We start from the raw sequence: 21,549 nt of genomic DNA on the forward strand, positions 1-21,549 counted from the left end.
AGAGAAACAGACAGCTGTACCTTGCTGCATTAGTGGGCTAAAAGAGAGACACAGACAGCTGTACCTTGCTACATTAATGGGCTAAAAGAGAGAAACAGACAGCTGTACCTTGCTGCATTAGTGGGCTAAAAGAGAGACACAGACAGCTGTACCTTGCTGCATTAGTGGGCTAAAAGAGAGAAACAGACAGCTGTACCTTGCTGCATTAGTGGGCTAAAAGAGAGAAACAGACAGCTGTACCTTGCTACATTAGTGGGCTAAAAGAGAGACACAGACAGCTGTACCTTGCTGCATTAGTGGGCTAAAAGAGAGAAACAGACAGCTGTACCTTGCTGCATTAGTGGGCTAAAAGAGAGACACAGACAGCTGTACCTTGCTGCATTAGTGGGCTAAAAGAGAGACACAGACAGCTGTACCTTGCTACATTAGTGGGCTAAAAGAGAGACACAGACAGCTGTACCTTGCTGCATTAGTGGGCTAAAAGAGAGACACAGACAGCTGTACCTTGCTACATTAGTGGGCTAAAAGAGAGACACAGACAGCTGTACCTTGCTGCATCAGAGCTCCCACCCCAAACCAGACGGAGTTGATGAGAGTGAAGTTGTTCTCCACCACGTCAGAGTCGGGGTTACAGGGGTGAGGGTTGTACCACTCATAGGGGGTAAACCTACACACAGGGAAAAAAGGGCAGTTAAACAATAACAATGGTTGCATCCAAAATGGCACTCTATTTCCTATAGGGCACTACTTTCAACCATAGGCCCTGGTAAAAAAAAGTAGTGCCCTGCATATGTAATAGGGTGCAATTTGGGACGCACACAATGGAAAACATAATGTATTTAAGTTCAGCTTCACCGCTACCAGCTAGTTTTTGTTGTATTGTGTCGCCGGCCTAAAATCTAGATCCCAATGATTGTGAGTCGCTTTGGATAAGAGCGTCTGCTAAATGACTAAAAATGTAAAGGCAATGAATGTACAGAATGAGACAAATTCTATTTATTTTGGCTCCCATTTCCTGTTTGAACATCCAACAACATTTTATTTAAAGTGGTGTTGGTTCCTTTTACATTCTGTTGTAAAGTGGTGTTGGTTCCTTCTACATTATGTTGTAAAGTGGTGTTGGTTCCCTCTATATTCTGTTGTAAAGTGGTGTTGGTTCCTTTTACATTCTGTTGTAAAGTGGTGTTGGTTCCTTCTACATTATGTTGTAAAGTGGTGTTGGTTCCCTCTATATTCTGTTGTAAAGTGGTGTTGGTTCCTTCTACATTCTGTTGTAAAGTGGTGTTGGTTCCTTCTACATTCTGTTGTAAAGTGGTGTTGGTTCCTTCTACATTCTGTTGTAAAGTGGTGTTGGTTCCCTCTATATTCTGTTGTAAAGTGGTGTTGGTTCCTTCTACATTCTGTTGTAAAGTGGTGTTGGTTCCTTCTACATTCTGTTGTAAAGTGGTGTTGGTTCCCTCTACATTCTGTTGTAAAGTGGTGTTGGTTCCCTCTACATTCTGTTGTAAAGTGGTGTTGGTTCCTTCTACATTATGTTGTAAAGTGGTGTTGGTTCCTTCTACATTATGTTGTAAAGTGGTGTTGGTTCCCTCTACATTCTGTTGTAAAGTGGTGTTGGTTCCCTCTACATTCTGTTGTAAAGTGGTGTTGGTTCCTTTTACATTCTGTTGTAAAGTGGTGTTGGTTCCTTCTACATTCTGTTAAAAAGTGGTGTTGGTTCCTTCTACATTCTGTTAAAAAGTGGTGTTGGTTCCTTCTACATTCTGTTGTAAAGTGGTGTTGGTTCCCTCTACATTCTGTTGTAAAGTGGTGTTGGTTCCCTCTACATTCTGTTGTAAAGTGGTGTTGGTTCCTTCTACATTCTGTTGTAAAGTGGTGTTGGTTCCCTCTACATTCTGTTGTAAAGTGGTGTTGGTTCCCTCTATATTATGTTGTAAAATGGTGTTGGTTCCCTCTACATTCTGTTGTAAAGTGGTGTTGGTTCCTTCTACATTCTGTTGTAAAGTGGTGTTGGTTCCCTCTACATTCTGTTGTAAAGTGGTGTTGGTTCCTTCTATATTGTGTTGTAAAGTGGTGTTGGTTCCCTCTACATTCTGTTGTAAAGTGGTGTTGGATCCCTCTACATTCTGTTGTAAAGTGGTGTTGGTTCCCTCTACATTCTGTTGTAAAGTGGTGTTGGTTCCCTATATATTATGTTGTAAAGTGGTGTTGGTTCCTTCTATATTGTGTTGTAAAGTGGTGTTGGTTCCTTCTACATTCTGTTGTAAAGTGGTGTTGGATCCCTCTACATTCTGTTGTAAAGTGGTGTTGGTTCCCTCTACATTCTGTTGTAAAGTGGTGTTGGTTCCCTATATATTATGTTGTAAAGTGGTGTTGGTTCCTTCTATATTATGTTGTAAAGTGGTGTTGGTTCCCTCTACATTCTGTTGTAAAGTGGTGTTGGTTCCCTCTACATTCTGTTGTAAAGTGGTGTTGGTTCCTTCTACATTCTGTTGTAAAGTGGTGTTGGTTTCTTCTACATTCTGTTGTAAAGTGGTGTTGGTTCCTTCTACATTCTGTTGTAAAGTGGTGTTGGTTCCCTCTACATTATGTTGTAAAGTGGTGTTGGTTCCCTCTATATTATGTTGTAAAGTGGTGTTGGTTCCCTCTATATTATGTTGTAAAATGGTGTTGGTTCCCTCTACATTCTGTTGTAAAGTGGTGGTTCCCTCTACATTCTGTTGTAAAGTGGTGTTGGTTCCCTCTATATTATGTTGTAAAGTGGTGTTGGTTCCCTCTACATTCTGTTGTAAAGTGGTGTTGGTTCCCTCTACATTCTGTTGTAAAGTGGTGTTGGTTCCCTCTATATTATGTTGTAAAATGGTGTTGGTTCCCTCTACATTCTGTTGTAAAGTGGTGTTGGTTCCTTCTACATTCTGTTGTAAAGTGGTGTTGGTTCCCTCTACATTCTGTTGTAAAGTGGTGTTGGTTCCTTCTACATTATGTTGTAAAGTGGTGTTGGTTCCTTCTACATTCTGTTGTAAAGTGGTGTTGGTTCCCTCTACATTCTGTTGTAAAGTGGTGTTGGTTCCTTCTACATTCTGTTGTAAAGTGGTGTTGGTTCCTTCTATATTATGTTGTAAAGTGGTGTTGGTTACTTCTACATTCTGTTGTAAAGTGGTGTTGGTTCCTTCTATATTATGTTGTAAAGTGGTGTTGGTTCCCTCTACATTCTGTTGTAAAGTGGTGTTGGTTCCTTCTATATTATGTTGTAAAGTGGTGTTGGTTCCCTCTACATTTTGTTGTAAAGTGGTGTTGGTTCCTTCTACATTCTGTTGTAAAGTGGTGTTGGTTCCTTCTACATTCTGTTGTAAAGTGGTGTTGGTTCCCTCTACATTCTGTTGTAAAGTGGTGTTGGTTCCCTCTATATTATGTTGTAAAGTGGTGTTGGTTCCCTCTATATTATGTTGTAAAATGGTGTTGGTTCCCTCTACATTCTGTTGTAAAGTGGTGTTGGTTCCCTCTACATTCTGTTGTAAAGTGGTGTTGGTTCCTTCTACATTCTGTTGTAAAGTGGTGTTGGTTCCCTATATATTATGTTGTAAAGTGGTGTTGGTTCCTTCTATATTATGTTGTAAAGTGGTGTTGGTTCCCTCTACATTCTGTTGTAAAGTGGTGTTGGTTCCCTCTACATTCTGTTGTAAAGTGGTGTTGGTTCCCTCTACATTCTGTTGTAAAGTGGTGTTGGTTCCCTCAACATTCTGTTGTAAAGTGGTGTTGGTTCCCTCTACATTATGTTGTAAAGTGGTGTTGGTTCCCTCTACATTCTGTTGTAAAGTGGTGTTGGTTCCCTCTACATTCTGTTGTAAAGTGGTGTTGGTTCCCTCTACATTCTGTTGTAAAGTGGTGTTGGATCCCTCTACATTATGTTGTAAAGTGGTGTTGGTTCCCTCTACATTCTGTTGTAAAGTGGTGTTGGTTCCCTCTACATTCTGTTGTAAAGTGGTGTTGGATCCCTCTACATTATGTTGTAAAGTGGTGTTGGTTCCCTCTACATTCTGTTGTAAAGTGGTGTTGGTTCCCTCTACATTCTGTTGTAAAGTGGTGTTGGTTCCCTCTACATTCTGTTGTAAAGTGGTGTTGGTTCCCTCTACATTCTGTTGTAAAGTGGTGTTGGATCCCTCTACATTATGTTGTAAAGTGGTGTTGGTTCCCTCTACATTCTGTTGTAAAGTGGTGTTGGATCCCTCTACATTATGTTGTAAAGTGGTGTTGGTTCCCTCTACATTCTGTTGTAAAGTGGTGTTGGTTCCCTCTACATTCTGTTGTAAAGTGGTGTTGGTTCCCTCTACATTCTGTTGTAAAGTGGTGTTGGTTCCTTCTATATTATGTTGTAAAGTGGTGTTGGTTCCTTCTACATTATGTTGTAAAGTGGTGTTGGTTCCTTCTACATTATGTTGTAAAGTGGTGTTGGTTCCCTCTACATTATGTTGTAAAGTGGTGTTGGTTCCCTCTACATTATGTTGTAAAGTGGTGTTGGATCCCTTTATATTATGTTGTAAAGTGGTGTTGGTTCCTTCTACATTCTGTTGTAAAGTGGTGTTGGATCCCTTTATATTATGTTGTAAAGTGGTGTTGGTTCCCTCTATATTATGTTGTAAAGTGGTGTTGGTTCCCTCTACATTCTGTTGTAAAGTGGTTTTGGTCCTCTCTGGTTCAGGGAAGAGAGTCCTGGCAGACAACCATCATGAGGTATTTAGGTCTCTGTTATAAATACTGGTACACACCCCAAACAGGGAATACAAAGGGTACACCCCAACCAGGGAATGCAAAGGGTACACCCCAAACAGGGAATACAAAGGGTACACCCCAACCAGGGAATACAAAGGGTACACCCCAACCAGGGAATGCAAAGAGTACACCCCAACCAGGGAATACAAAGTGTACACCCCAACCAGGGAATACAAAGGGTACACCCCAACCAGGGAATACAAAGGGTACACCCCAACCAGGGAATGCAAAGGGTACACCCCAACCAGGGAATACAAAGGGTACACCCCAACCAGGGAATACAAAGGGTACACCCCAACCAGGGAATACAAAGGGTACACCCCAACCAGGGAATACAAAGGGTACACCCCAACCAGGGAATGCAAAGAGTACACCCCAACCAGGGAATACAAAGTGTACACCCCAACCAGGGAATACAAAGGGTACACCCCAACCAGGGAATACAAAGGGTACACCCTAACCAGGGAATACAAAGGGTACACCCCAACCAGGGAATACAAAGGGTACAACCCAACCAGGGAATACAAAGGGTACACCCCAACCAGGGAATACAAAGGGTACACCTCAACCAGGGAATACAAAGGGTACACCCCAACCAGGGAATACAAAGGGTACACCCCAACCAGGGAATACAAAGTGTACACCCCAACCAGGGAATACAAAGGGTACACCCCAACCAGGGAATACAAAGTGTACACCCCAACCAGGGAATACAAAGGGTACACCCCAACCAGGGAATACAAAGGGTACACCCCAACCAGGGAATACAAAGGGTACACCCCAACCAGGGAATACAAAGAGTGCGTCCCAAATGACACCATATTCCCTACATGGTGCACTACTTTTGACCAGGGCCCAAAGTGATGTCATTTGGGACGCACTCAGAATAATTGCAGCAATACACATTTAAATCCATTTCCCTTTGGAGACTGTGGTAAGTCTAATAGCACTTATAGGATGTCCTTCACAGCACATTGTCACCCCAGTGTATATAAAAGCGGCACAAATCACACTCCAACATTTTAAAAGCGAAATATGCAGAAACCGCTCTGCCTTTTCCTGGTTTGCAAAAATTCAGAAAGTTCTACTAATTTGAGTTCATGTCACAAAACAAGCATTACCTCTTTGGGCTGCAGGGGCAGTATTGAGTAGCCTGGATAAAAGGTGCCCATTTCAAACGGCCTCGTACTCAATTCTTGCTCGTACAATATGCATATTATTATTACTATTGGATAGAAAACACTCTCTAGTTTCTAAAACCGTTTGAATTATATCTGTAAAACAGAACTCATTTTGCAGCAAACTTCCTGACAGGAAGTGGAAAATCTGAAATCGATGCTCTGTTCTAGGGCCTGCCTATAAATGTCCTTGATATATATCAGTATACATGCACTTCATACGTCTTCCACTAGATGTCAACAGGCAGTGAGAGAAGAAATGGAGTGTATAACATGATCTGAGGTCGAATAAAAGCTCTTGGCATGACGTGACCCCAATTTCCTGTTTTCTGGAACGCGCGAGAAGGGACCTGGTATTGCCTTCTGTAAAGCTGTCGTTATAGACGACTAATATCTCCGGCTTTGATTTTATTTGATAAATGTGACAATATCATCGTAAAGTATGTTTTTTCAATATAGTTTTATTCGATTATTGAATTTTTTTCGGGACGTTAGGCGTGTTGCTTTGTCTGCGTTTGTTCACGAAGGAGAGCTTCGCGCCACTTTGCTAGCTTTCCGTGCTAATTGACTGGAGAAGAGGACATTCTAAAACCAAACAACGATTGTTCCCGACAAAGGACCCCTTGTACAACATTCTGATGGAAGATCATCAAAAGTAGGACATATTTTATGATGCTATTTCATATATCTGTCGAACATGTGTACTAGTAGTTTGTGCCCAGATTTTGGGCACTCTCTCGCTATAACTAAGCTGGATGTCGTAATGAAGTTATTTTTTAGAATTCTAACACGGCGATTGCATTAAGAACTAGTGTATCTATCATTTCCTATACAACATGTATTTTTTAGTAACGTTTATGAATAGTTATTTGGTCAGAATAGTTGAGTGTCATAAAAATATCCGCACATTCTGGGAAAAGATGCTACGTTAGCACAATGTATAACCACTGATTTCAGCTCTAGATATGCACATTTTCGAACAAAACATAAGTGTATGTATAACCTGATGTTATAGGACTGTCATCTGATGAAGCTTATCAAGGTTAGTCAAAAATTATATATCTTTTGCTGGTTTGTTACGATCGCTAACTTTTGCTGCTGGTAAAGGGCTTTTGTTTCTGGCTATTGTGGTAAGCTAATATAATGCTATATTGTGTTTTCGCTGTAAAACACTTAAGAAATCAGAAATATTGGCTGGATTCACAAGATCCTTGTCTTTCATTTGCTGTACACCATGTATTTTTCAGAAATGTTTTATGATGAGTATTTAGGTATTTCACGTTGGTGTCTGTAATTACTCTGGCTGCTTCGGTGCTATTTGTGACGGTAGCTGTGATGGTAGCTGCAATGTAAAACTGATTTATACCTCAAATATGCACATTTTTCGAACAAAACATAGATTTATTGTATAACATGTTATAAGACTGTCATCTGATGAAGTTGTTTCTTGGTTAGTTTGGTTGGTTCTTGGTTATTTAGGTTGGTTTTGTGCATGCTACCTGTGCTGTGAAAAATGTCTGTCCTTTTTTGTATTTGGTGGTGAGCTAACATAAATATACGTGGCGTTTTCGCTGTAAAACATTTTAAAAATCGGACATGTTGGCTGGATTCACAAGATGTTTATCTTTCATTTGCTGTATTGGACTTGTTAATGTGTGAAAGTTAAATATTTCAAAAAAATATCTTTTGAATTTCGCGCCCTGCACTTGAAGTGGCTGTTGTCATATTGTGCCCGGCTTCGAGCTTGCAGCCCAAAGAAGTTTTAAGGGAGAACCATTATACCATCTAAACCACTGTGAAATATATTTCCAATAATCCAATGAAATATATTTCCAAATTTTTCCACCAGGCTGCCAGTCATAAGAAGTGTATGCGAACCAACCTAGGCTATTGTAGATAGCTAGCAATATGGTGGTATTCAAGCTGAGGTTAACCAATAAATACAAACAGATATCACATTAGCTAACATTAGGTTGCTTGTCCAGCAGCTAGCCTCAGTAGCTAGCTAACACCAGTCAGCTGAAAGCTAGCTAGCTAACAAACAGGCAAAGAAAGCCAATAAATATGGTTTTGTTTTGATTAGCTAGGTAGCTAGCTTGCTAACTAGCTAACGTAACGTTATACCAGTCAGATGAGAGCTAACGTTGGCTAGGTAGCTAACCAACAAGCAAGGAAAGCTATATATATTTAGCCAAGCAAGGTTTTTCATATAAGGCTGAAGTCATCATGTGTAAACTGATGACCTAGACACTTGCGTGTAATCAAAGCACAAACAAACATGCACAAATAAGACAGTGAAAGGCCTTGGTTGTTATGATAGCTAGTTAATGTTATCTAGGTAACGTTAGCCTAACGAAAGGCTGCAACGTTAGCTAACGAGTATGACCAGTTCATACCACAATATATCATACATTCTTCGACAAAACATAGATAGCTAAATAAGTTCAAAGCAGGATAAAAGCCAACGCCAAACTTTGGGAAACTGTCACACTGCTAGCTAGCTACTTTACAATGCATGCAATGGGCATTGGAAAACTATCTAGGTAGGCTACGCCATAGACCTATGCTGCAGTAAGACAAGGTAGACAGATTTCAGACAGGACAAACACTGCAGTTAGCTATGCTACAACTACGAACAACAAAGACATTCCGAAAGTATTCATACCCCATGACTTATTCCACAGCCTGAATTCAAAATATATATTTTCTCACCCATCTACACGCAATAACCCATAATGACACCTTTGACAGCGATTACATCCTTGAGTCTTCTTGGGTATGACGCTACAAGCTTGGCACACCTGTACTTGGGGAGTTTCTCACATTCTTCTCTGCAGATCCTCTCAAGCTCTGTTAGGTTGATTGGGGAGCGTTGCTGCACAGCTATTTTCAGGTCTCTCCAGAGATGTTCGATCAGGTTTAAGTCCAGGCTCTGTCTGGGCCACTCAAGGACATTCGGAGACTTTTCACGAAGCTAGTCCTGCGTTATCTTGGCTGTGTGCTTAGCGTCGTTGACCTGGAGAAGATCCTGAGAGCTATGGAGCAGGTTTTCATCAAGGAGCTTGCTGTACTTTGCTCCATTCATCTTTGCCTCAACCCTGACTAGTCTCCCAGTCCCTGCCGCTGAAAAACATCCCTCAGCATGATTCTGCCACCACCATGCTTCACCGTAGGGATGGTGCAGGTTTCCTCCAGACGTGATGTTTGACATTCAGGCCAAAGAGTTCAATCTTAGTTTCATCAGACCAATGAATCTGGTTTCTCATGGTCGGAGAGTCTTTAGGTGCCTTTTGGAAAACTCCAAGCGGGCTGTCATGTGCCTTTTACTGAGGAGTGGCTACCGTCTGTTCACTCTACCATAAAGGCCTGATTGGTGGAATGTTGCAGAGATGGTTGTCCTTCCTGAAGGTTCTCCCATCTCCACAGAGGAACTCTGTCAGAGTGACCATCGGGTTCTTGGTCACCTCCCTGACCAAGGCCCTTCTCCCCCAATTGCTCAGTTTGGCCGGGCGACCAGCTCTAGGAAGAGTCTTGGTGGATCCAAACTTATTCCATTTAAGAATGATGGAGGCCACTGTGTTCTTGGCGAACTTCAATGCTGCAGAAATGTTTTGGTAACCTTCCCCAGATCTGTGCCTCGACACAATCCTGTCTCTGAGCTCTACAGACAATTCCTTCGACCTCACGGCTTGGTTTTTGCTCTGAAATACACTGTCAACTGTGGGACCTTAAATAGACAGGTGTGTGCCTTTCCAATCATGTCCAATCAATTGAATTTACCACAGGTGGACTCCAAGTTGCAGAAACATCTCAAAGATGATCAATGGAAACAGGATGCACCTAAACTCAATTCCGAGTCTCATAGCAAAGGGTCTGAATACTTATGTAAATAAGGTATTTCTGTTTTAACATTTTAATAGATTTGTGAAAATTTCTAAAAACCTGTTTTCGCTTTGTCATTATGGGGTATTGTGTGTAGATTGCTGAGGATTTTTTCTTTATTTAATCCATTTTAGAATAAGGCTGTAACGTAACAAAATGTGGAAAAAGTCAAGGGGTCTGAATACTTTCTGAAGGCAATGTACATCATTTTATTAGCAGGACACTAAAGTAAAGTAATGTAAAGTCCATTATTTCTATGAAGAGAATGAATTAGGCTGTTTGAGAAAGTTTGAATCCTAAGCAACATGCCTACACATTGTTTGAAGTACAATAGACCAACATAGCTACAGTAGTAGGTCAAAGCTGTGTGCTGGAGAACCTTGGTAGAACATGGGTGAAGTACGTGTGTAACGGATGTGAAATGGCTAGCTAGTTAGCGGTGGCGCGCGCTAATAGCGTTTCAATCGGTTACGTCACTCGCTTTGAGACCTTGAAGTAGTGGTTCCCCTTGCTCTGCAAGGGCCGCGGCCTTTGTGGAGCGATGGGTAACGATGCTTCGTGGGTGTCAGTTGTTGATGTGTGCAGAGGGTCCCTGGTTCGCGCCCGGGTATGGGCGAGGGGACGGACGTAAAGTTAAACTGTTACACGTGCTCATGTGAATTTTCTTTCTTTTTTGGCTTCAGACCAATGCGTACTTCTCAATTAATATGTAGTAAAAAAAATTGTGTTTGTTTACATTTTCTTTGTTTACAAATGTTGGCGAAAAAGAAGCTTAAATTGTAGGTTGTGATGGGTTACGACAGTTCATGAGTTCACGAGTTCACGACTAAGCTCATGAGGCATTTATAAGTTATATCCTTCAAGGATCAATCGGTACATATCACTAATTATAAGTCCAAAAATGGATGTAGCAACTGCTGAATGCCCTTTTAAGAACGGGAAGCATAGAAATAGCACATATAGAACATATCTACCGCTTCTTAGACTTGCTTTAATAAGAATGACAGATCTATAACTCACATTCCTAAGTGAATTTGGTCGGATCACCCAAAAAGTGACATATTTCAGCTTTAAGAGGCCGTTCGTTACCTGATAATGACAACGAGAGCACAGCTGACTCAGAGCCAGGCCAGAAGCATAGGGTTCACTCTAAACCCTAACCCCTACACTCTTACACCCTACGCCCTACACCCTAAACCCTAATCGGCGATGACAAACACTACACATCTGACTCAGAGCCAGGCCAGAAGCACAGGGTTCACCCTAACTCCTACACTCTAAACCCTAACCCCTACACTCTTACACCCTACACCCTACACCCTAACCTCTACCCGGCGATGACAAACACTACACATCTGACTCAGAGGTTGGTCAGAAGCACATACAGGTAATTGCCAAAATAAAGGAAACACCAACATAAAGGGCGTTTGGCCACTTCGAACCGCCAGTACAGCTTCAATGCACCTCGGCATAGATTCTACAAGTGTCTGGAACTCTAGTGGAGGGATGTGACACCATTCTTCCACAAAGAAATTACATCATTTGATGTTTTGTTGACGGTGGTGAAAAACTTGCACCGCTCCAGAATCTCCCGTAAGCGTTAAATTGGGCTGAAAATGGGGCTGAGATCCCAAACACAGCAGCTGTCAGCTCAAAGGAAAAGGATAGAATGAGTAAGGATCAGAGCAACGCTTCAGAAAGCGTCACAGAGTCACAGGAACAGTGCTGAGGGAAAACATATAGCACCACGATGGTGGAAGTTCCCCACCGGGTCTGTCTGTGGGAACAGACATCACCTCATCCATATGGACTGACCTGAGAACAACCAACACTTTCGCAGCAGAAGATTCGAGTGTCTTCCTCACTCCGACACACCGCGTTGCCATAACCACCAACACCCAAGGTAATCCAGGATGTATCTGCTCTACATCCAGAACAAGGTCTGGATTTATAAATCAGAGCAACAAGAACAAAAGACTGAGCTCAAAGTAAAAACTTTTTATTTTTTTTAAGATAAAACTACAAGTTGTTTCACTTGTAACTTAGATTTGTGTTAAAAGAAATGAGAGATGAATTTTGGGTTAAAGTTTACAGAAAATATTTTACGTTCATGACTATGTTGAAATGTTCCAGAAGAACTAGGCAGGAACAGACCTACCAACATAAGGGCAGAATAATCCCTTGACGTCTGTCGAGACAAAGACACTCTACCCGTTGTTCTCTGAAAAGGGGAGATGTGGGGTTATTTGCATATTGCATCCTGATTGGTCATATGCTAATGAGGGCCGGTGGGAATGTAGGGGTTGATGAGGAAAAGCATCTCTCTCTCAGGTGGCTTGTAAACGTGACGCAACGTCAAGTTAGCAATACATGTGCCTTCATAAAGATATACCGTTAGTAGTTATTTATTTACTGCCATTTTATATTATTATTTGTTATTGTGTATAATTTTATTACAATGTATATTGTATACATTGTTGCTTTGGCAATATTGACAAAATGTTTTTCATGCCAATAAAGCAGCTTGAATTTGAATTTGAATATTTTACTCACGTACAGACAAGTTTGATTACACGACAGCGACCGTGTCATATGGTTCACATCGTTTTCATGCTCATCAAACCTTTCAGTGACCACTCGTACCCTGTGGCTGGGGGCATTGTAATGCTTTAAAAATATAGATATATTTAACTTTATTTTTAATAAGCAAGTCAGTTAAGAACAAATTCTTATTTACAATGACGGCCTATCCCAGGCCAAACCCGGACAACGCTGGGCCAATTGTTCGCCACCCTATGGGACTCCCAATCACGGCCGGATGTGATACAGCCTGGATTCAAACCAGGGACTGTAGTGACGCCTCTTGCACTGAGACGCAGTGCCTTAGACCGCAGCGCCACTCGGGAGCCCTGGTTGAAGGTGATCACTCACAATGGCTGTGTATTTATTGGCATTTACTCTGCCCTCTAAGGGGGACCCAAACCCCACCAGGAAAATGCACCCCACACCAGAACAGAACCGCCAGAACCCTCATTTAGTCAAGTGTTGCTTTTATTTTGGCAGTAAACCTGTACATCCAAATGTCAGGAGACAGTGTTCACCCTAACCCGTGACCCCTAACCCCTGACCCCTGACCCCTTACCTGGCAATGACAAACAGGACACAGCTGGCTCCGAGGCAGGCCAGTAGTACATACATCCAGATGTCAGGAGACAGTGTTCACCCTAACCCGTGACCCCTAACCCCTGACCTCTAACCCCTTACCTGGCGATGACAAACAGGACACAGCTGACTCCAGTGCAGGCCAGCAGTACATACATCCAGATGTCAGGAGACAGTGTTCACCCTAACCCCTGACCCCTAACCCCTGACCCCTTACCTGGCGATGACAAACAGGACACAGCTGACTCCGAGGCAGGCCAGTAGTACATACATCCAGATGTCAGGAGACAGGGGGTTGAGGAAGGAGAACACTCCGGGGTTGGTGCCGTTGGGTTTGTGGTACAGGATACTGATGCCCAGAGTCATGAAGGGCTTAGAGAAGTCTATCACCTTCTCTCTCACATAGGTGATGGTCAGAGGAGCCACAGCCAGGTCTGCTACCTGTCATAGACAGAGCAGGTTAATACAGAAATTACATCAGGGCTAATCAGTGTGACCCCAGCCAGGTCTGCTACCTGTCATAGGCAGAGCAGGTTCTATAGGAATTGCATCAGGCCTGGCCGACCCTGTTCCTGGAACAGCTACATTCCTGTTGGTTTTAACCTACAGGAGGGTATCTCCGGGAACAGGGTTGGAGTTAAAACCTACAGGAGGGTCTCTCTCCAGGAACAGGGTTGGAGTTAAAACCTACAGGAGGGTATCTCTCCAGGAACAGGGTTGGAGTTAAAACCTACAGGAGGGTATCTCTCCAGGAACAGGGTTGGAGTTAAAACCTACAGGAGGGTCTCTCTCCAGGAACAGGGTTGGAGTTAAAACCTACAGGAGGGTATCTCTCCAGGAACAGGGTTGGAGTTTAAACCTACTGGAGGGGTTCTCTCCAGGAACAGGGTTGGAGTTAAAACCTACTGGAGGGTATCTTTCCAGGAACATGGTTGGAGTTAAAACCTACTGGAGGGTCTCTCTCCAGGAACAGGGTTGGAGTTTAAACCTACTGGAGGGTATCTCTCCAGGAACAGGGTTGGAGTTAAAACCTACAGGAGGGTCTCTCTCCAGGAACAGGGTTGGAGTTAAAACCTACAGGAGGGTAGCTCTCCAGGAACAGGGTTGGAGTTAAAACCTACAGGAGGGTATCTCTCCAGGAACAGGGTTGGAGTTAAAACCTACAGGAGGGTCTCTCTCCAGGAACAGGGTTGGAGTTAAAACCTACAGGAGGGTCTCTCTCCAGGAACAGGGTTGGAGTTAAAACCTACAGGAGGGTGTCTCTCCAGGAACATGGTTGGAGTTAAAACCTACAGGAGGGTATCTCTCCAGGAACAGGGTTGGAGTTAAAACCTACAGGAGGGTATCTCTCCAGGAACAGGGTTGGAGTTAAAACCTACAGGAGGGTATCTCTCCAGGAACAGGGTTGGAGTTAAAACCTACAGGAGGGTCTCTCTCCAGGAACAGGGTTGGAGTTAAAACCTACAGGAGGGTCTCTCTCCAGGAACAGGGTTGGAGTTAAAACCTACAGGAGGGTCTCTCTCCAGGAACAGGGTTGGAGTTAAAACCTACAGGAGGGTATCTCTCCAGGAACAGGGTTGGAGTTAAAACCTACAGGAGGGTCTCTCTCCAGGAACAGGGTTGGAGTTAAAACCTACAGGAGGGTATCTCTCCAGGAACAGGGTTGGAGTTAAAACCTACAGGAGGGTCTCTCTCCAGGAACAGGGTTGGAGTTAAAACCTACAGGAGGGTATCTCTCCAGGAACAGGGTTGGAGTTAAAACCTACAGGAGGGTAGCTCTCCAGGAACAGGGTTGGAGTTAAAACCTACAGGAGGGTATCTCTCCAGGAACAGGGTTGGTGTTAAAACCTACAGGAGGGTTTCTCTCCAGGAACAGGGTTGGAGTTAAAACCTACAGGAGGGTCTCTCTCCAGGAACAGGGTTGGAGTTAAAACCTACAGGAGGGTATCTCTCCAGGAACAGGGTTGGTGTTAAAACCTACAGGAGGGTCTCTCTCCAGGAACAGGGTTGGAGTTAAAACCTACAGGAGGGCCTCTCTCCAGGAACAGGGTTGGTGTTAAAACCTACAGGAGGGTCTCTCTCCGGGAACAGGGTTGGAGTTAAAACCTACAGGAGGGTATCTCTCCAGGAACAGGGTTGGGCAGCTCTGAACTACATCGACTAGTTATTGTATCTGCCACTAGTAGCAATTACCATAAATGTTAATTGACCATATTCACAGTACAGTCCAGTGGGGGAACTCATCCACTCATGTGAGCCATACACCTGTACTGTACCTGCACTGTACTGTGCTGTGTGACAGCAAGTGATAGGCATCTACCGTAAATATACATTCCCTTGTCTCTTTCTTTTCCATAGAGTAAAACATTTCCTCGTTCTGTCTCTCTCCTGGTACAGGCAAGTGACTCACATGGTCTATGAGTTCCCGCACCATGCCGTTCCATTCTCCCTTATCGTTTTGAGCGCCATACTTCCCGTCAGATACCAGTTTAACCTCGTAGGCAAATCCCAGGATGTTGGACAGCTCCTTCAGTAGGTCCAGGCAGTAACCTTCGAACCGGTCGTTACCGTAGAGAGGCTTGTCAGACTTCTTATACATGACGTAAGGGTTTTCCTGTGAGATGAGGTGATAGGAGTCGTCAATTTCTCTGTATGAACGTACACCATTAGTAGACTGTGTGGTTTCTTAGTTTGGATTGAGAAAAGATAGTAGATCTTCTTGAACCTGAAACCACAGTACATAAGGAGTTCCAACTACCCGCTCCAACTACCCTCTCCAACTACCCTCTCCAACTACCCGCTCCAACTACCCGCTCCAACTACCCGCTCCAACTACCCGCTCCAACTACCCTCTCCAACTACCCGCTCCAACTACCCGCTCCAACTACCCGCTCCAACTACCCTCTCCAACTACCCTCTCCAACTACCCGCTCCAACTACCCTCTCCAACTACCCTCTCCAACTACCCGCTCCAACTACCCGCTCCAACTACCCTCTCCAACTACCCGCTCCAACTACCCTCTCCAACTACCCGCTCCAACTACCCTCTCCAACTACCCGCTCCAACTACCCGCTCCAACTACCCTCTCCAACTACCCTCTCCAACTACCCGCTCCAACTACCTGCTCCAACTACCCGCTCCAACTACCCGCTCCAACTACCCGCTCCAACTACCCGCTCCAACTACCCTCTCCAACTACCCTCTCCAACTACCCGCTCCAACTACCCTCTCCAACTACCCGCTCCAACTACCCTCTCCAACTACCCTCTCCAACTACCCTCTCCAACTGACTTTGTGTATCTTACTACAATAGTTACTCTTACTATTGGATTATATTTTATAACTATTTGGACTATTGGACTATTCCCTGTGACTATTTGAACTATTGGACTATTTCCTGTGGGCTGTTTGCAATATTGGACTATCTCCTATTGCTAATTGGACAATTGGACTAATCCCTCTGGACTATTGGACTATCAAACTCCCGGGTGGCGCAGTGGTCTAGGGCACTGCATCGCAGTGCTAGCTGCGCCACCAGAGTCTCTGGGTTCGCGCCCAGGCTGGGCTGGGTTCGCGCCCAGGCTCTGTCGCAGCCGGCCGCAACCGGGAGGTCCGTGGGGCGACGCACAATTGGCATAGCGTCGTCCGGGTTAGGGAGGGTTTGGCCGGTAGGGATATCCTTGTCTCAGTATGTAAAAAATGTAATAAAATGTATGCACTCTACTGTAAGTCGCTCTGGATAAGAGCGTCTGCAAAATGTAAATGTAAATGTAGTATATAACTACGAAGACTATTGGACTATTATATATGGACTACTGGACTATCCCCGGTGACTATTTGTACTATTGGACTATTTCATATGGATATTTGGAATGCTGGACTCATAGCTAATTTTCCCCAACATCGGACACCCCCTAATTTCGGATAATCTCTAGCCGTTAGAGGATTAAATCACCTCGAGCTAAACATTTAAATGGACTAGAAAATAACGGTACGTTTTGCGACTAAAGACACCCATCTAGCTAGCTGACTACCAATTTTCATTGTAAAATAGGTAAGTTAAGTTAGGTTAAGGTAAGTTAAGTTAGGTTAAGGTAAGTTAAGTTAGGTAAAGGTAAGTTAAGTTAGGTTAAGGTAAGTTAAGTTAAGTTAGGTTAAGTTAAGTTAAGTTAAATTAAGTTTTGAGAGTTTTCAAAAACGTTATATACATACACAAGTTGTGGGACAGGCTGTATATTGTAAAATATGACACTCATCATTTAATATCTAAACTTTTTACCTCTGAAATATAGCTAACGGAAGGCTAGCCAACTAACGTTAGTCAACTAACTTATCTAGTAAACACTTCGGATATGAGGTTGGTGGCTCTTTTTGAACAAAACTATACGGATATATCTTTAAGTTGTTAAACTAGAATAACATAGATCATACACTGCTCAAAAAAATAAAGGGAACACTTAAACAACACAATGTAACTCCAAGTCAATCACACTTCTGTGAAATCAAACTGTCCACTTAGGAAGCAACACTGATTGACAATAAATTTCACATTCTGTTGTGCAAATGGAATAGACAAAAGGTGGAAATTATAGGCAATTAGCAAGACACCCCCAAAAAAGGAGTGATTCTGCAGGTGGTGACCACAGACCACTTCTCAGTTCCTATGCTTCCTGGCTGATGTTTTGGTCACTTTTGACTGCTGGAGGTCATTTTGCAGGGCTCTGGCAGTGCACCTCCTTGCACAAAGGCGGAGGTAGCGGTCCTGCTGCTGGGTTGTTGCCCTCCTACGTCCTCCTCCACGTCTCCTGATGTACTGGCCTGTCTCCTGGTAGCGCCTCCATGCTCTGGACACTACACTGACAGACACAGCAAACCTTTTTGCCACAGCTCGCATTGATGTGCCATCCTGGATGAACTGCACTACCTGAGCCACTTGTGTGGGTTGTAGACTCCGTCTCATGCTACCACTAGAGTGAGAGCACCGCCAGCAGTCAAAAGTGACCAAAACATCAGCCAGGAAGCATAGGAACTGAGAAGTGGTCTGTGGTCACCACCTGCAGAATCACTCCTTTTTTGGGGGTGTCTTGCTAATTGCCTATAATTTCCACCTTTTGTCTATTCCATTTGCACAACAGCATGTGAAATTTATTGTCAATCAGTGTTGCTTCCTAAGTGGACAGTTTGATTTCACAGAAGTGTGATTGACTTGGAGTTACATTGTGTTGTTTAAGTGTTCCCTTTATTTTTTTGAGCAGTGTATAATGAGACGAACTTACAGGCTTGGATGAGAACCAGGACAAGACACAACCTGAACATCCTTCTTTTGTAATTGAACAAAATAGTAAGGTAGCCAATAACTGAGGCCCATATGCCGATAAATACGGACCGTATTTTTTAGCTAAACCACTTATCAAGAAGCTTGTAGTGGTAGTACTTCCACTGAAATTTCAAACATGCTAATTGCTAACCCGTTAGCTAACATTTTTACGACACCAATAATAACAAAACATTGATGGTTAGATCACAAGATAACACTGTTGAAGATAATATATTTCTTAAACGTTGTTGAATATGCCGATAATAAGGGCTGCTACGCTATGACTATCTGGACTACCCAGTGACTATCGAGTTATCACCTATGACTATTCGGACTATTGGACTATTCTCTATGAACTATTTGGACTATCAAACTATTTCATATAACTATTTGGACTTGGACTACCCAGTGACTATTTGGACTATAAGACCACCAAGTGACTATTTGGACTACCCAGTGACTATTTGGACTATTGGACTACCCAGTGACTATTTGGACTATAAGACTACCAAGTGACTATTTGGACTACCCAGTGACTATTTGGACTATTGGACTAGCCGGTGACTATTTGACTATTGGACTACCCAGTGACTATTTGGACTATAAGACTACCAAGTGACTATTTGGACTATTGGACTACCTGGTGACTATTTGGACTATTGGACTACCTGGTGACTATTTGGACTATTGGACTAGCCGGTGACTATTTGAACTATTGGACTACATGGTGACTATTTGGACTATTGGACTACCCAGTGACTATTTGGACTATTGGACTACCCAGTGACTAGTTGGACTATTGGACTAACCAGTGACTAGTTGGACTATTGGACTACCCAGTGACTATTTGGACTATTGGACTACCCAGTGACTATTTGGACTATTGGACTACCCAGTGACTATTTGGACTATTGGACTACCCAGTGACTATTTGGACTATTGGACTACCAAGTGACTATTTGGACTATAAGACTACCCAGTGACTATTTGGACTATAAGACTACCCAGTGACTATTGGACTACCCAGTGACTATTTGGACTATTGGACTACCCAGTGACTATTTGGACTATTGGACTACCCAGTGACTATTTGGACTATTGGACTACCAAGTGACTATTTGGACTATTGGACTACCCAGTGACTATTTGGACTATTGGACTACCCAGTGACTATTTGGACTATTGGACTACCCAGTGACTATTTGGACTATTGGACTACCAAGTGACTATTTGGACTATAAGACTACCCAGTGACTATTTGGACTATAAGACTACCCAGTGACTATTGGACTACCCAGTGACTATTTGGACTATTGGACTACCCAGTGACTATTTGGACTATTGGACTACCCAGTGACTATTTGGACTATTGGACTACCAAGTGACTATTTGAACTATTGGACTAGCCGGTGACTATTTGACTATTTTCTGTGGACTATTTGCTCCCCAATTGTTTCAATTCAATTTTTATATTGTTTTAATCTTCTTAAGTATGTTGTGACCCCTGAGACTTGACGTACCAGGATAGTAGTGACGACCAGAGTCCTGTTGGCCATAGAATCTGTGATGTTAGTCCCCGTATCCTTCAGGCTTTCCGTAAGGTTAAGGCCATTGTTGGAGTTCCACAATCCAATCTGAAGAGGAGTAAATCACCTCAACATTATATTCTAAACATCACTGTCTTCTAACCATCACTGTCTTCTAACCATCACTGTCTTCTAACCATCACTGTCTTCTAACCATCACTGTCTTCTAACCACAACATTATATTCTAAACATCACTGTCTTCTAACCACAACATTATATTCTAAACATCACTGTCTTCTCAAAAAAACTTAGATCAGATGTCAAACGTTTTATACCATCGCTGTCTTCTCAATAAGAAGATCAAGGTCTTACCCCCCACACTGAGATCAAACGTTAATCATTTCCCCAATCTATGTGTCTTAACATCAAAGTTGACAAGCTCCCAGTGTCAATGTGTCGGTTATCAAATACTGTACATAAGGACTTCAGATGTCACATAAGGACTGTAGGAGTGAGTAGGACAACTCAGATAATGACTGTAGGAGTGGGTTGGACAACTCAGATAATGACTGTAGGAGTGGGTAGGACAGCTCAGATAAGGACTGTAGGAGTGGGTAGGATAACTCCGATAAGGACTGTAGGAGTGGGTAGGACAACTCAGATAAGGACTGTAGGAGTGGGTAGGATAACTCAGATAAGGACTGTAGGAGTGGGTAGGACAGCTCAGATAAGGACTGTAGGAGTGGGTAGGATAACTCCGATAAGGACTGTAGGAGTGGGTAGGACAACTCAGATAAGGACTGTAGGAGTGGGTTGAACAACTCACATAAGGACTGTAGGAGTGGGTAGGACAACTCAGATAATGACTGTAGGAGTGGGTAGGACAACTCAGATAAGGACTGTAGGAGTGGGTAGGACAACTCAGATAAGGACTGTAGGAGTGGGTTGAACAACTCACATAAGGACTGTAGGAGTGGGTAGGACAACTCAGATAATGACTGTAGGAGTGGGTAGGACAACTCACATAAGGACTGTAGGAGTGGGTAGGACAGCTCAGAGAATAAAACACTACGAAGGTCAGACATGGAGGTCAGGGAGTCGACCACAGAGTCGACCACAGAGTCGACCAGAGGGTCAGACCACAGGGTCAACAACCGGGTCAACAACCGGGTCAGACAACAGGGTCAACCGGGTCAGACAACAGGGTCAACAACAGGGTCAGACCACAGGGTCAACAGGGTCAGACAACAGGGTCAGACCACAGGGCCAACAACAGGGTCAGACCACAGGGTCAACAACCGGGTCAGACAACAGGGTCAACAACAGGGTCAGACCACAGGGTCAGACCACAGGGCCAACAACCGGGTCAACAACCGGGTCAGACAACAGGGTCAACCGGGTCAGACAACAGGGTCAGACCACAGGGCCAACAACAGGGTCAGACCACAGGGTCAACAACCGGGTCAGACCACAGGATCAACAACAGGGTCAGACCACAGGATCAACAACAGGGTCAGACCAGAGCCAGTCAGCCACTCTACAAACCTTTTTCCACACTTTATTGAGGTGGCTATTGCCCCCGATCGTCTTGTAAACAAGGGAAGAAAGAACACAGCATTTTAACAACATCTTCAGGAACCTGCAACTGGTGGACGTTTCTATTTGTATTACACACGTTGCGGGGGTTACCCTCCTCTTATAGATATGGTGCT

General features: G+C 43.5%; 1 protein-coding gene across 1 annotated transcript in view; it reads right to left on the bottom strand.

Moving 5' to 3' along the window:
- LOC120018903 (glutamate receptor ionotropic, kainate 1-like) overlaps window positions 1-21,549 on the bottom strand; it is an 86,534-nt gene that overhangs the window by 7,692 nt on the left and 57,293 nt on the right. The window contains exons 10-14 of the mRNA XM_038962122.1: window positions 21,383-21,424; window positions 19,831-19,944; window positions 15,403-15,606; window positions 13,210-13,433; window positions 549-667 (exon numbers count right to left, since the gene is read on the bottom strand). Of these exons, the coding sequence (XP_038818050.1) occupies window positions 549-667; window positions 13,210-13,433; window positions 15,403-15,606; window positions 19,831-19,944; window positions 21,383-21,424 (703 nt within the window). The remainder of the gene's footprint in view (window positions 1-548; window positions 668-13,209; window positions 13,434-15,402; window positions 15,607-19,830; window positions 19,945-21,382; window positions 21,425-21,549) is intronic.

The sequence above is a fragment of the Salvelinus namaycush genome, chromosome 23 (assembly GCF_016432855.1).
Source record: "Salvelinus namaycush isolate Seneca chromosome 23, SaNama_1.0, whole genome shotgun sequence".
Classification (NCBI taxonomy): Eukaryota; Metazoa; Chordata; class Actinopteri; order Salmoniformes; family Salmonidae; genus Salvelinus; species Salvelinus namaycush.